At 40.1% G+C, this 13,872-nt stretch overlaps 1 protein-coding gene across 7 annotated transcripts in view; it reads left to right on the forward strand.

Moving 5' to 3' along the window:
- Positions 1 to 13,872, forward strand: part of Ccdc138 (coiled-coil domain containing 138) — a 78,546-nt gene that overhangs the window by 19,540 nt on the left and 45,134 nt on the right. For all 7 annotated transcript variants that reach the window (XM_006514275.4, XM_006514273.4, XM_030245353.1 and 4 more), the window contains 4 exons: positions 6,900 to 7,058; positions 10,104 to 10,223; positions 11,085 to 11,162; positions 11,667 to 11,774. In XM_006514275.4, coding sequence (XP_006514338.1) covers positions 6,900 to 7,058; positions 10,104 to 10,223; positions 11,085 to 11,162; positions 11,667 to 11,774 — 465 coding nt within the window. The remainder of the gene's footprint in view (positions 1 to 6,899; positions 7,059 to 10,103; positions 10,224 to 11,084; positions 11,163 to 11,666; positions 11,775 to 13,872) is intronic.

Genomic DNA, 13,872 nt, shown 5'->3' on the forward strand with positions numbered 1-13,872 from the left:
GGCCATACCTAGCCATAGCATAATACAAAATAAATTTAGTCCAACTTCAAAAGTCTCCATAGTCTATAACAGTCTAAACAATATCTAAAAGACTAAAGTTCAAAGTATCTTAGGAGATTCCTCATTTATTATATATAAGTACGCTGTAGCTATCTTCAGACAACCCAGAAGAGGGCATCAGATCTCATTACAGGTGGTTGTGAGCCACCATGTGGTTGCTTGGATTTGAACTCATGACCTCTGGAAGAGCAGTAAGGGCTCTTAACCACTGAGCCATCTCTCCAGCCCTCATGCAGTCTTTTAGCCATAGTCCTCTATAAAGTCAAAATTAAAAAAGCAGATTACATACTTCCAATGTATAGACATTACCATTCCAAAACATAGGAAAGAACACAGTGAGGAGATACTGGACCAAAGCAAGACCAAAAACCAGCTGGGTAAACTCCGAACTATGCATTTCCATGTCTGATGTAAAATGCTTTTCAGATTTCCAATTCCTTCTATCTTTATTGATTGCAACAGACTTCTTTCTCTTGGGCTGGTTCCACTCCCTGTTAGCAGCTTTCTTGAGCAGGTATCACATGACTCTAGCACCTCTAACATCTTAGGGTCTCCAAGGCAACTTCAACTTCATAGCTTCTTGTTGCAGTGGGATGGATACATGATTTTCCTGGCTCCTCCAAAGGGCTTGGGTCACTTTTCCAGCTCTGCCCTCTGTAACACTCTAGGCTCTGGTTGACTATACTCCATTGTTGTTGTTCTTGGTGGTCATCCCACTAGCATTTCTAATATGCTGAGGTCTTGCTAAAGTTGATCAGAATGTTCTTCATAAGAATGAACCACAGGGCAGAGTCTATGCTAATTTTTTTGAGGCTTCCTGTATCAGTGTAATTAATCTACATCTCTTTACCTTAGCCTCAGGCAGACTCTTTGGACAAGGGCAAAAAGTAGCCACAGTTTTCATGAAAATATCCCACGAATGATTTCTAGACAACATTCTAAAATTTTCCTCTGAAACTTCTTGAGTTAGGCTCCCACAGTTCAAATCATCCTCGGCACCACTATCTTCTATGTTCCTACTTAAGCCCCATTTAAAACATTCCAATGCTTTACAAATCCAAAGTCCCCAAATCTATATTCTTCTAAACAAAATATGGTCAGGCCTATCACAGCGATACCTTAATACCAATACCTTGGTCCCTGGTACCAACTTTTGTCTTTGGGTTTCTTTTCTTTTTTTGTTTTTTAAAATATTTTTTATTAGGTATTTTCCTCATTTACATTTCCAATGCTATCCCAAAAGTCCCCCATACCCTCCCCTCCCAACTCTGCTACCCACCCACTCCCACTTTTTGGCCCTGGCGTCCCCCTGTACTGGGGCATATAAAGTTTGCATGTCCAATGGGCCTCTCCAATGATGGCCGATTAGGCCATCTTCTGATACATATGCCGCTAGAGTCAAGAGCTCCGGGGTACTGGTTAGCTCATAATGTTGTTCCACCTATAGGGTTGCAGATCCCTTTAGCTCCTTGGGTTATTTCTCTAGCTCCTTCATTGGGGGGCCCTGTGACCATAGGTGTGTGGTTCATTTCTGGGTCTGCAATTCTATTCCATTGGTCTCCTTGTCTGTTGCTATACCAGTACCGTGCAGTTTTTATCACAATTGCTCTGTAGTACAGCTTTAGGTCAGGCATGGTGATTCCACCAGAATCTTATCCTTGAGAAGACTTTTTGCTATCCTAGGTTTTTTGTTATTCCAGATGAATTTGCAGATTGCTCTTTCTAATTCGTTGAAGAATTGAGTTGGAATTTTGATGGGGATTGCATTGAATCTGTAGATTGCCATTTTTACAATGTTGATCCTGCCAATCCATGATCATGGAGGATCTTTCCATGTTCTGAGATCTTCTTTAATTTCTTTCTTCAGAGACTTGAAGTTCTTATCATACAGATCTTTCACTTCCTTAGTTAGAGTCATGCCAAGGTATTTTATATTATTTGTGACTATTGAGAAGGGTGTTGTTTCCCTAATTTCCTTCTTAGCCTGTTTATTCTTTGTGTAGCGAATGGCGATTGACTTGTTTGAGTTAATTTTATATCCAGCTACTTCACCAAAGCTGTTTATCAGGTTTAGGAGTTCTCTGGTGGAATTTTTAGGGTCACTTATATGTATACTATCATATCATCTGCAAAAAGTGATATTTTGACTTCTTCTTTTCCAATTTGTATCCCCTTGATCTCCTTTTATTGTCGAATTGCTCTGGCTAGGACTTCAAATACAATGTTGAATAGGTAGGGAGAGTGTGGACAGCCTTGTCTAGTCCCTGATTTTAGTGGGATTGCTTCCAGCTTCTCACCATTTACTTTGATGTTGGCTACTGGTTTGCTGTAGATTGCTTTTATCATGTTTAGGTATGGGCCTTGAATTCCTGATCTTTCCAAGACTTTTATCATGAATGGGTGTTGGATTTTGTCAAATGCTTTCTCCGAATCTAACGAGATGATCGTGTGGTTTTTGTCTTTGAGTTTGTTTATATAATGGATTGTGTTGATGGATTTCCATATATTAAACCATCCCTGCATCCCTGGAATGAAACCTACTTGGTCAGGATGGATGCTTGTTTTAAAGTGTTCTTGGATTCGGTTAGCGAGAATTTTATGGAGTATTTTTGCATCGATATTCATAAGGGAAATTGGTCTGAAGTTCTCTATCTTTGTCGGATCTTTCTGTGGTTTAGGTAACAGAGTAATTGTGACTTCATAGAATGAGTTGGGTAGATTACCTACTACTTTTATTTTGTGGAATAGTTTGTACAGAACTGGAATTAGATCTTCTTTAAAGGTCTGATAGAACTCTGCACTAAACCCATCTGGTCCTGGGCTTTTGTTGGTTGGGAGACTATTAACGACTGCTTCTATTTCTTTAGGGCATATGGGACTGTTTAGATCGTTAACTTGATCCTGATTTAACTTTGGTACCTGGTATCTGTCTAGAAATTTGTCCGTTTCATCCAGGTTTTCCAGTTTTGTTGAGTATATATAGCCTTTTTTAGAAGGATCTGATGGTGTTTTGGATTTCTGCAGGATCTGTTGTTATGTCTCCCTTTTCATTTCTGATTTTGTTAATTAGGATGCTGTTCATGTGCCCTCTAGTGAGTCTGGCTAAGGGTTTATCTATCTTGTTGATTTTCTCAAAGAACCAACTCCTTGTTTGGTTTATTCTTTGAATAGTTCTTCTTGTTTCCACTTGGTTGATTTTGCTGAATAGTTCTTCTTGTTTCCACTTGTTTGATTTCGCCCCTGAGTCTGATTATTTCCTACCGTCCACTCCTCTTGGGTGAATTTGCTTCCTTTTTTTCTAGAGCTTTTAGGTGTGTTGTCAAGCTGCTAGTGTGTGCTATCTCTAGTTTCTTTTTGGAGGCACTCAGAGCTATGAGTTTCCCTCTTAGAAATGCTTTCATTGTGCCCCATAAGTTTGGGTATGAAGTGGCTTCATTTTCATTAAACTCTAAAAAGTCTTTAATTTCTTTCTTTATTCCTTAATTGACCAAGGTATCATTGAGAAGAGTGTTGTTCATTTTCCACGTGAAAGTTGGCTTTCCATTATTTATGTTGTTATTGTAGATCAGCCTTAGTCCATGATGGTCTGATAGGATGCATGGGACAATTTCAATATTTTTATATCTGTTGAGGCCTGTTTTGCGACCGATTATATGGTCAATTTTGTAGAAGGTACCATGAGGTGCTGAGAAGAAGGTATATCCTTTTGTTTTAGGATAAAATGTTCTGTAGATATCTGTTAAGTCCATTTGTTTCATAACCTCTGTTGATTTCTGTTTCCACGATCTGTTCATTGATGAAAGTGGTGTGTTGAAGTCTCCCACCATTATTGTGTGAGGTGCAATGTGTGCTTTGAGCTTTACTAAAGTTTCTTTAATGAATGTGGCTGCCCTTGCCTTTGGAGCATAGATATTCAGAATTGAGAGTTCTTCTTGGAGGATTTTACCTTTGATGAGTATTAAGTGTCCCTCCTTGTCTTTTTTGATATCTTTGGGTTAGAAGTCAATTTTATTTGATATTAGAATGGCTACTCCAGCTTGTTTCTTCAGACCATTTGCTTGGAAAATTGTTTTCCAGCCTTTTACTCAGAGGTAGTGTCTGTCTTTTTCCCTGAGATGGGTTTCCTTTAAGCAGCAGAATGTTGGGTCTTGTTTGTGTAGCCAGTCTGTTAGTCTATGTCTTTTTATTGGGGAATTGAGTCCATTGATCTTGAGATATTAATGAAAAGTAATTGTTGCTTCCTATTTTTTTTTGTTGTTAGAGTTGGCATTCTGTTCTTGTGGCTGTCTTCTTTTTGGTTTGTTGAAGGATTACTTTCTTGCTTTTTCTAGGGTGTGGTTTCCGTCCTTGCATTTTTTTTTTTCTGTTATTATCCTTTGAAGGGCTGGATTCTTGGAAAGATAATGTGTGAATTTGGTTTTGTCGTGGAATACTTTGGTTTCTCCATCCATGGTAATTGAGAGTTTGGCCAGGTATAGTAGCCTGGGCTGGCATTTGTGATCTCTTAGTGTCTGTATAACATCTGTCCAGGCTCTTCTGGCTTTCATAGTCTCTCTTGAAAAGTCTGGTGTAGTTCTGATAGGCCTGCCTTTATATGTTACTTGACCTTTCTCCCTTACTGCTTTTAATATTCTATCTTTATTTAGTGCATTTGTTGTTCTGATTATTATGTGTCTTGAGGAATTTCTTTTCTGGTCCAGTCTATTTGGAGTTCTGTAGGCATCTTGTATGTTCATGGGCATCTCTTTCTTTAGGTTTGGGAAGTTTTCTTCTATAATTTTGTTGAAGATATTTGCTGGCCCTTTAAGTTGAAAATCTTCATTCTCATCAACTCCTATTATCCGTAGGTTTGGTCTTCTCATTGTGTCCTGGATATCCTGGATGTTTTGAGTTAGGATCTTTTTGCATTTTGTATTTTCTTTGATTGTTGTGCCCATGTTCTCTATGGAATCTTCTTCACCTGAATTTCTCTCTTCCATCTCTTGTATTTTGTTGCTGATACTCGCATCTATGGTTCCAGATTTCTTTTGTAGGTTTTCTGTCTCCAGCATCGCCTCACTTTGGGTTTTCTTTATTGTGTCTACTTCCCTTTTTAGGTCTCGGATGGTTTTATTCAATTCCATCACCTGTTTGGTCGTGTTTTCCTGCAATTCTTTAAGGGATTTTTGTGTTTCCTCTTTAAGGTCTTCTACCTGTTTAGCAGTGTTCTCCTGTATTTCTTTTAGTGAGTTATTAAAGTCCTTCTTGACGTCCTCTACCATCATCATGAGATAAGCTTTTAAATCCAGGACTATCTTTTCAGGTGTGTTGGGGTGCCCAGGACTGGGTGGGGTAGGAGTGCTGCGTTCTGATGATGGTGAGTTGTCTTGGTTTCTGTTAGTAAGATTCTTACGTTTGCCTTTCGCCATCTGGTAATTGCTGGAGTTAGTTGTTATAGTTGTCTCTGGTTAGAGCTTGTTCCTCAGGTGATTATGTTAGCCTCTATCAGCAGACCGGGGAGACTAGCTCTCTCCTGAGTTTTAGTGTTCAGAGTACTCTCTGCAGGCAATCTCTCCTATTGCAGGGAAGGTGCCCAGATATCTGGTGTTGGAACCTGCCTCCTGGCAGAAGTTGTGATCCACTCTCCAGAGGTCCTAAGATCCCATGGAGAGTCCTGTGGGGACCTTGGGGGAGTCTGCAGACTCCACGCACAAGGTGCCTCAGTGCTGACGCGGACTGGAAGGGACATGTGACCCTGGTCAGGCCGCGTTTTCTGCTTCCCTAATTAATGCAGTCTCAGATCCCACGAGATTGGATTGGAGCAGAAGTTGTGTTCCACTTACCAGAGGTCCTAGGGTGTCAGCAGACTCTGTGCCCAAGTTGCCCTGGTGCTGGCGTGGACCGGAAGAGACCTGTCTTTGGGTTTCTATTGCTGTGAGGAGACACCATGACCAAGGCAACTCTTATATAGGACAACATTTAATTAGGGCTAGCTTATAAGTTCAGAGGTTCAGTCCATTATCATCAAGGTGGAAAAGCATGGTATCATCCAGGCTGACTTTGTGTTGGAGAAGGAGCTGAGAGTTATCATCTTGATCCAAAAGCAACCAGGAAGAGACTGTCTTCCAAAGGTAGCTAGGAAGAAATTCTCTTGAGCACTGGCCAGAGCTTGAGCATATGACCTCAAAGCTTTCTCCCACAGTGACACATTTCTTCATCAAAGCTACACCTACTTCACAAAGACCACACCTCCTACTAGTGTCACTTCCCATGGATCAAGCATATTCAAACCACTACACCATAATAGCAGGGAAATCAAGGCCGCAAGACCTTAATTAAAAGCAGGTAGTTATATCATATCCACAGTCAAGAGCAGATAAATCTTGCTTGTCTAGCTTTTTGTTCTGTCTTACATAGCTCAGGACCCCCTGCTGAGAGAGTGGTACTGCCCACAATGGGCTGGGCAAAACAGTCCCCCATAGACATGCTCATGGGTCAGCCTGTTCTAGGTAATTCCTCATTAAAACACTGTTCCAAGGTAATTATAGGTTGTGTCAAGTTGACAGTTATAAAACTAACTAGTTATAGGTTGTTTACAATCTAGGCTATTGTGCTGATGTTGCTGTGAGCATTTGTGTTTAAGTTTTGTATGGATATATGCTTTCATTTCTCTCGGAATGCTGGAGTCAGAGGCTAATTATGTTTAACATTTTTGAGGAACTACCAGACTGTTCCAAAGTGACCACACCTTCTTGAGTCAGCAAAACCTTTTGATTAAAACAGTGTCAGTGGATTAAAACATTATTTGCAGAGTTTGTCAACTAATTAATAAAAATCGTTTAAATTGTTTATTTCGGTAGTATGAAACTACAGCACAGAAGAAATTTGCAGAAGAACTTCAAAAACGAGAACAGTTTTTAGCAGAACGAGAACAGCTGCTTTTCAGCCATGAAACTGCCTTGAGCAAAATTAAAGGTGTGAAAGAAGAGGTTCTGACAAGATTTCAGATTTTAAAGGAGGTAATCCTACAGTGTTTGATCATAAAGTAATTCTTCTTTTCTTTTAGCTTCATTATAACCATCTTGCCATATTTGCTTATTTCACCTCTTTTCCTCCTCTTTGTACACACACACACACACACACACACACACACACACATTATTTTTTTCTTTTTTGTTGGAAATAATTTTTTTCATTCACTATATTCTAACTACAGTTTATCCTCCCTCATCTCCTCAAATCCTTCCTGCCTCCACACCCATCCTACTTCATGCCTTTTCTTCTCTCTTTAGGAAACACACTAGCAAACAAAAACAAAAAGAAAACCAACAAGAAAAACCATGAGAAACATATACACACACACAAAAAAATGCAGCAACAAAACACTCTAATAATACCATTGAGTTTGTTTTGTGTTAGCCATCACTGAGCCTAGGGCCTGCCCTTAAGTGTGGTATGTATATTCAGAGAGACTCCATTGGAGAAAACCAGTTTTTCTTTGTGACCGGTTGACAATTGAAGATAGCTTCTGGGTTTGAACTTGTGTTGGGATCCCATCTGGTTTGACCCTATGCAGGCCCTGTACATTCTGCCACAGACTCTATAAGTTCATATGTGCGTCAGTCTTGTGTCTGCAAGGCACCATTTCCTTGCTGTTTTCCATCCCCACTGGCTCTTACAGTCTTTCTGCCTTGTCTTCCACCTAATATCCTGAGCCCTAAGGTGAAAGATACACCAGACATCCTATTTAGGACTGAGTGTTCCAAGGGCCCTCTCAGCACATTGTCCAGTTGTGGCTCTCATTAGTTCCTGTCTCCTGCAGCAGCAAGCTTCTGTAATGATTGCTGATCTGTGAGCATAGCAGAATGTCATTAGGAGTCATTTTATTGCTATGGTCCTTTAGAGAATAATAGTATTTGGTTTTCCTCTAGGTCCGTGGCCAATCTTGTCCCTGTTTTTTGGCTGTCTGAGCAGTGTTAGGCATGGATTCCATTCCTTGGAGTGGACCTTAAATTCAATCACACAGTGGTTGGTCACTCCCACAGCTATTGAGTCAGCATATCATACAGGCAGTTCACTGTTGTGGATTGACGGGTTTATAGCTGGATTAGTGTTCACCTTTCTCCACTGGTAGTGTGCTGGGTACCATAAACAGTCAGTTGCCACCAGCACAGCTTCTCTGTGTTCAGTGAGATTTGTAGGTGTCTAGTTTCCCTTCCTTGGGAGTTCTTTCTCTTCACCTATTCCCTTAACCTCCGTGGTTACACAGATTGTAACATGCCTATCCAAGGCTTGCAGCTAACACCCACATGTAAGATAATGCTATTTTGTCTTTTTAGGTCTGGGTTACCTCACTCAGGATGATTTTTCTAGCTCTATTCATTTACCTGTGAATTTCATTTTTCTTTAAGGCTGAGAAATACTCAGGAATATGTAAATGTACTACATTTTTATTGGCTATTCATCGGTTCAAGGTCACCGAGGCTATTAGAATAGAACAGCAATGAACATGGTTGAAGTAGTATTTCTAGTAGGATGTAGAATCTTTTGACTATATTGCCTGTCTTAGAGTTACTGCTACTGTGATGAAACACCATGACCAGACCAAGGCAACTTGGTCAGGAAAGGGTTTGTTTGGCTTATGCTTCCACACCACTGTTCATTATCAAAGGAAGTCAGGATAGGAACTCCATCAGGGCAGGAATGTGAAAGGAGGAGCTGATGCAGAGGTCATGAAAGTGTCCTACTTACTTACTGCCTTGCTCCCCATGACTTGCTCAGCCTGCTTTCTTATAGAACTCAGGACCACCAGCCTCAATAAGGCTTGGTCCTCCCCATCAATCACTAATTAATGAAACACCCTGTGGGCTTTTGCTTTTTGGTCTTACACAGACATTTTTCCAGTTGAGGCTCCTTCCTCTCTTGATGACTCGTTTGTGTCAACTTGATATAAAACTAGCCAGCGCAATGCCCAAGAGTGGTAAGCTAGATCTTGTGGTAGATCAAATCCCAGTTCCCTGAGGAACTACCACACTGATTTTCATAGTGGCCGTTCATGTTTGCACTCCTACCAGCAGTGGGCAACTGTCTCCCTTCCCCCACATCCTAACCAGCATGAGCTATTAGTTTTATTGATCTTGGCCATTCTGATTCTGGTCAGATGAAATCTCAAAGTAGTTTTGGTTTGCATTTCCTTGATGACTAAAGATGCTGAACATTATTACTTTGTTTCTCAGCCAGTCCCAGCAACCACATGGTGGCTCATGATCATCTATAATGGGATCTGATGCCCTCTTCTGGTGCACAGGTATCCATGTAGAGAGAGCACCCATATACATAAAATGAATAAATAAATCTTTAAAAAAAATTAGGTGCCCATAGGTATGTGACTTTATCTGGACCTTCAATTTGATTACATTGATCAATATGTTTTTATGCCTACACCATGCTGTTTTTATTACAATAATAGCTCTATAGTATAACTTGAAGCCAAGTGTGGTGATACCTCTAGCAGTTTTCTTATTATTCAGAACTGTTTTATGTATTCCATGTATTGCGTTTTGAAATGAAAATGAAAGGTTTATTTCTTCAATTTCTATGAAGAATTGTATTGGAGTTTTGATGGGGATTGCATTCAATTTGTAGATTGCTTTTAGTAGGATGTCCATGTTCATAATATTAAACCTACTGATCTATGAGCATGGGAGTTCTTTCCATCCTCTGATAACTTCTTCCATTTATTTCTTCAGTGCCTTTAAGTATTTATTATACATGCCTTTCACTCTCTGGGTTAGAGTTGTGTGTGTGTGTGTGTGTGTGTATACACACATATACACATATATACACATTTATTTAATGAAAGGTTTATATATGTATATATGCTTAAATACATTGATTAGAGTTTTTGATGGAAGAATTCCAGCTTTAATTAATTAATGTTTAATAGCATTTGATTTATTTATTTATTAATTTTTGGTGGGAATTTAACATGGGGCCTTGGGCATGTTAGCCCTACTGATAGGGATTCTTAGCTATTATTTTGATTAGACTTCCCTTTCTTCTAGCAACATGGTACGGAAATTGAACACTTAACTGAAGCTCTTAAGGAAAAGAATAAAGAGAACAAGAGAATGAGGTCCTCCTTTGATACCCTGAGAGAGCTGAATGATAACTTAAGAAAACAGGTATTCCTATTCCATATGTATTCGATGTTAAGATTATATTTAAGAAATTTAAGTCAGTCTTAAAACATTTTAGCTAGAAAGAATTCAATAATTCTGTTAACTTTATTATAACATTCTTGTAAACATAAATATTTAAATTCCTGTTTCCTCTTTTTCATCTAGCATATACTTGGCAATTTGAAAAAATTAAAAATAAAAGAGCTTTACTAAATTAACAGCAAGCACAGGGACTGAAGAGATGTCTCAATGGTTATGAGCCCTGACTGCTCTTCCAGAAGACTGGGTTCTAACATCTACATGGCAGCTCACAAGTGTCGCTACCTCCAGTTCTAGGGGGATTTGATGATCTCTTCTGGCCTTCACATGTACTGCATGCATGTGTACACACAGACATGCATGCAATCAAAACACCCATAAGTACATTATTTTTAAAGCACACTTAAGAAAAAACTTAGTAAATTGAGACTGGATCAACTTCCTCTTTATATACACTCTAGGACCCAAGCTCTCAGATAGTACCACTGTGTTTTAGGGTAGGTCTTCCAACCTCACTTAACCTAATCAAGAGAATCCCTCAGCGGCGTGTTAGAAGGCTAAACCAGTTTAATTCCATATAGATGGGGACCTGCCTTGGAATGGTTACAGACTCTTTCTTGTTGATAGTCAACCATCATAGGAGTTTTGAAAATTTTTCATGAAATGTAAAGTTTCTTAGCTACTGCTAAACATTTTCGAATGAAGTGGGAATTTTTAGCTGTTCTGCTACATTGCTTAAGCATCTGATAAGACAGTACATTGAGAAATAGTATCAAGATAGGTTACATTTTTTTTATTGAAATATATAATTTTTCTCTTCCTCAGCTAAATGAAGTAAGTGAGGAAAACAAGAAGATGGAGATTCAGGCCAAAAGGGTCCAAGCTCGTTTAGATAACTTACAGGTAAGTTGCCTGCTTTTCTCTCATGAGTTTTTGTTTGTAGGATTTTTTTTTAGTGCATATGTGTGTGTCTGGGCGAGTGTATGCCATGTGTGTGCAGTTGACTACAGAGGCTATAAAAGGGCATTCCCTGAGACTGGAATTCTAGGCAGCTGTAAGCTACCCAAATAATATCTGGTCTTCTGGAAGAGCAGTACCTTTTCTTAATTGCAGAGGCACCTCTCTAGTCCTTGTCATAATTTTTAAATTAACTCTTATGTATATGTGTATTTGTGGCATGTATGTCTGTACACTCTATGCATACCTGGTGCCCATGGAAGTCAGAGAGGATGTTGGATTTCCCTGGAACTGGAGTTACAGATGGCTGTGAGCCACTCTGTGGGTGCTGGGCATTGAATTAGGGTCCTCTGGAAGAGCAGCCATACATCTGTCCAGCCCTGTCTTGAATTTTTAAATGATTTGCTGCGTTTTGTAAGATTGCTCCTTAATTTCTATGTGCTGTTGCAGAGGAAGTATGAGTTTATGACAGTGCAGAGACTGAAAGGAGACTCCCATGCTGCTCATGAAGTGAAGAGTTCAAAACAAGAAAAGGCCCCAGCTCCAAAACCCTTCAAGGTATGACGTAAGGAAAATTCCTTCAGGGGAGGAGAGCGAAGAAGTTTTCTTAAAGCCTTTGACCATTTTTCATTCTTTTTAAAGTAAAATGTAATTTTTTTTTTTGAAGGCAGATTCTTTCTTTTTTTTTTAATGTAATTGTTTTGAAAGAATTAATCTTAATTATTTTATAGAGACTTATCCGTGTAATTATTTATACACACACACATACATGCACACACATGCACACATGCACATACACATTTTTTTTTCTTTCCAACCAGAAACAAAACAGCGTTCAGCACTGCCTTAGTGGCAGTGACAAGTCACAGGTTCTTTAAAGTTACTTGTTAATAAAGTTATTTTCTTGGCAAAATCACACACTGACTGTGTTAGCTTTTATCAACTTACTTGATTTACACAACAGATTTATTTTAGTTCATGATTTGAGTGATTTCAGTAGCCTGTTAGGTTTCTTTGTTAGCTTTACATAAGTTAGAGTCATCTGGGAAAAGGAAGTCTTACTAGGGGGATTTCCCAGATTACGTGTAGGCAAGACTGTGGTGGGTTTGTTTTTTTGTTTTTTGTTTTTGTTTTATTGCTGATTGATGTCTTCTCTGTTGTGGGGTGCCACCCTTGGACAGGTGGTCTTGGTGGTATAAGAAAGCAAGCTGAACAAGCCATTAGAAGCAAGCCAATAAGCAAAAAAACCATGGTTTCTGTTTCAGTTCCCATGTTCCTGCCTTAAGTTCCATCCTTGGGTTCATTTTATGATGAACTATGATCAGGTTGTGTAAGCCAAATTTACCCTTTCCTCCCCAAGCTGCTTGGCCTTAGTGTTCATCACAGCAATAGAAAGCAAACCAGGATAGGGCCTACAGTGAGGCCAGACTTCCTGACAGAAGGATATGTAATAAAGCAGACCTGCGCACCTCATAGCCAGGAAACAGAGTTGGAGGAAGAGCAGGTCCCCAGTGTCATTCCTCCACTTCCTACTTCCTGAGCCCTACTTCCTAGTTTCCACTTCTTCCAACCATGATTAGCTCACCGGTAATCATCATTGACTAAGTCGTTGTTAATCCATCACTGACAGAGTCAGAGCTCTCATGATCTGGATACTTTACCCCTCCAAGCCCTGCCTCTCAACACTGCAGTTTTGGGAGGACATTTGCTACTCAGATCATAATACTACCCCTGACTGGGCTCGAGGTATAAATCACATATAACAACAAACTATAGTTTTCTCATGTAAAGTATGGTGAGTTTTGGTGAATGCTTTTCCTCATACCATGATTAAACAACTGTAGCACTAGAATGTTCCTCTCTGTCCTTGCTTATTCATTTCTGCCAGTTGGAAGCATTGACTTGAATTCTTTTTGTTTGTTTGTTTATTTTATTTATTTACATTTCAAATGTTATCCCCTTTTCCAGTTTCCCCTCTAAAAACCCCCTATCCCATCCCCTTCCCCTGCTTCTATGAGGGTGCTCCTCCACCCACCCACCCACCCACTTCCACCTCACTGCCCTAGCATTCCCCTACACTGGGGCATCCATCCTCCACAGGACCAAGGGGCTCCCTTTCCATTGATGCCAGATAAGACCATCTTCTGCTACATAAGCAGCTTGAGCCATGGTCCCTCCATGTGTACTCTTTGGTTGGTGGTTTAGTCCATGGAAACTTTGGGGCATCTGGTTGGTTGATATTGTTGTTCTTCCTAAGGGGTTGAAAACCCCTTTAGCTCCTTCAGTCCTTCCTCTAACTCCTCCATTGATGTCCCCGTGCTCAGTCCGATGGTTGGCTGTTGGGGCCAGCCTGCAGCTCTCATGTCCAGGTTCGAGCCTGGGAGGCAGCCTGGAGCTGAAAGAAAAGGAATCTAGGTGGAAGAGAGAGAGAAATGGAACCAAGACAGTATTCTGATCAAGGTTCAAATTTTTAATGGCAGACATGCTTTATAAAGGAGAGGGGAGGCCCATTCCTGCCAAGTTGGAGGTGACCATGTGTAGGATCAGATGTAGACTCCCGCCCAGCTGCAGGTGACTACGTATAGGATCAGATGTAGACTCTGGAACAGCTAGGCCAACTCCCAGCAGGTAGCAGCAGCGGCAGTGGCAGAACAGT

The sequence above is a fragment of the Mus musculus genome, chromosome 10 (genome assembly GCF_000001635.26).
Source record: "Mus musculus strain C57BL/6J chromosome 10, GRCm38.p6 C57BL/6J".
NCBI lineage: Eukaryota > Metazoa > Chordata > Mammalia > Rodentia > Muridae > Mus > Mus musculus.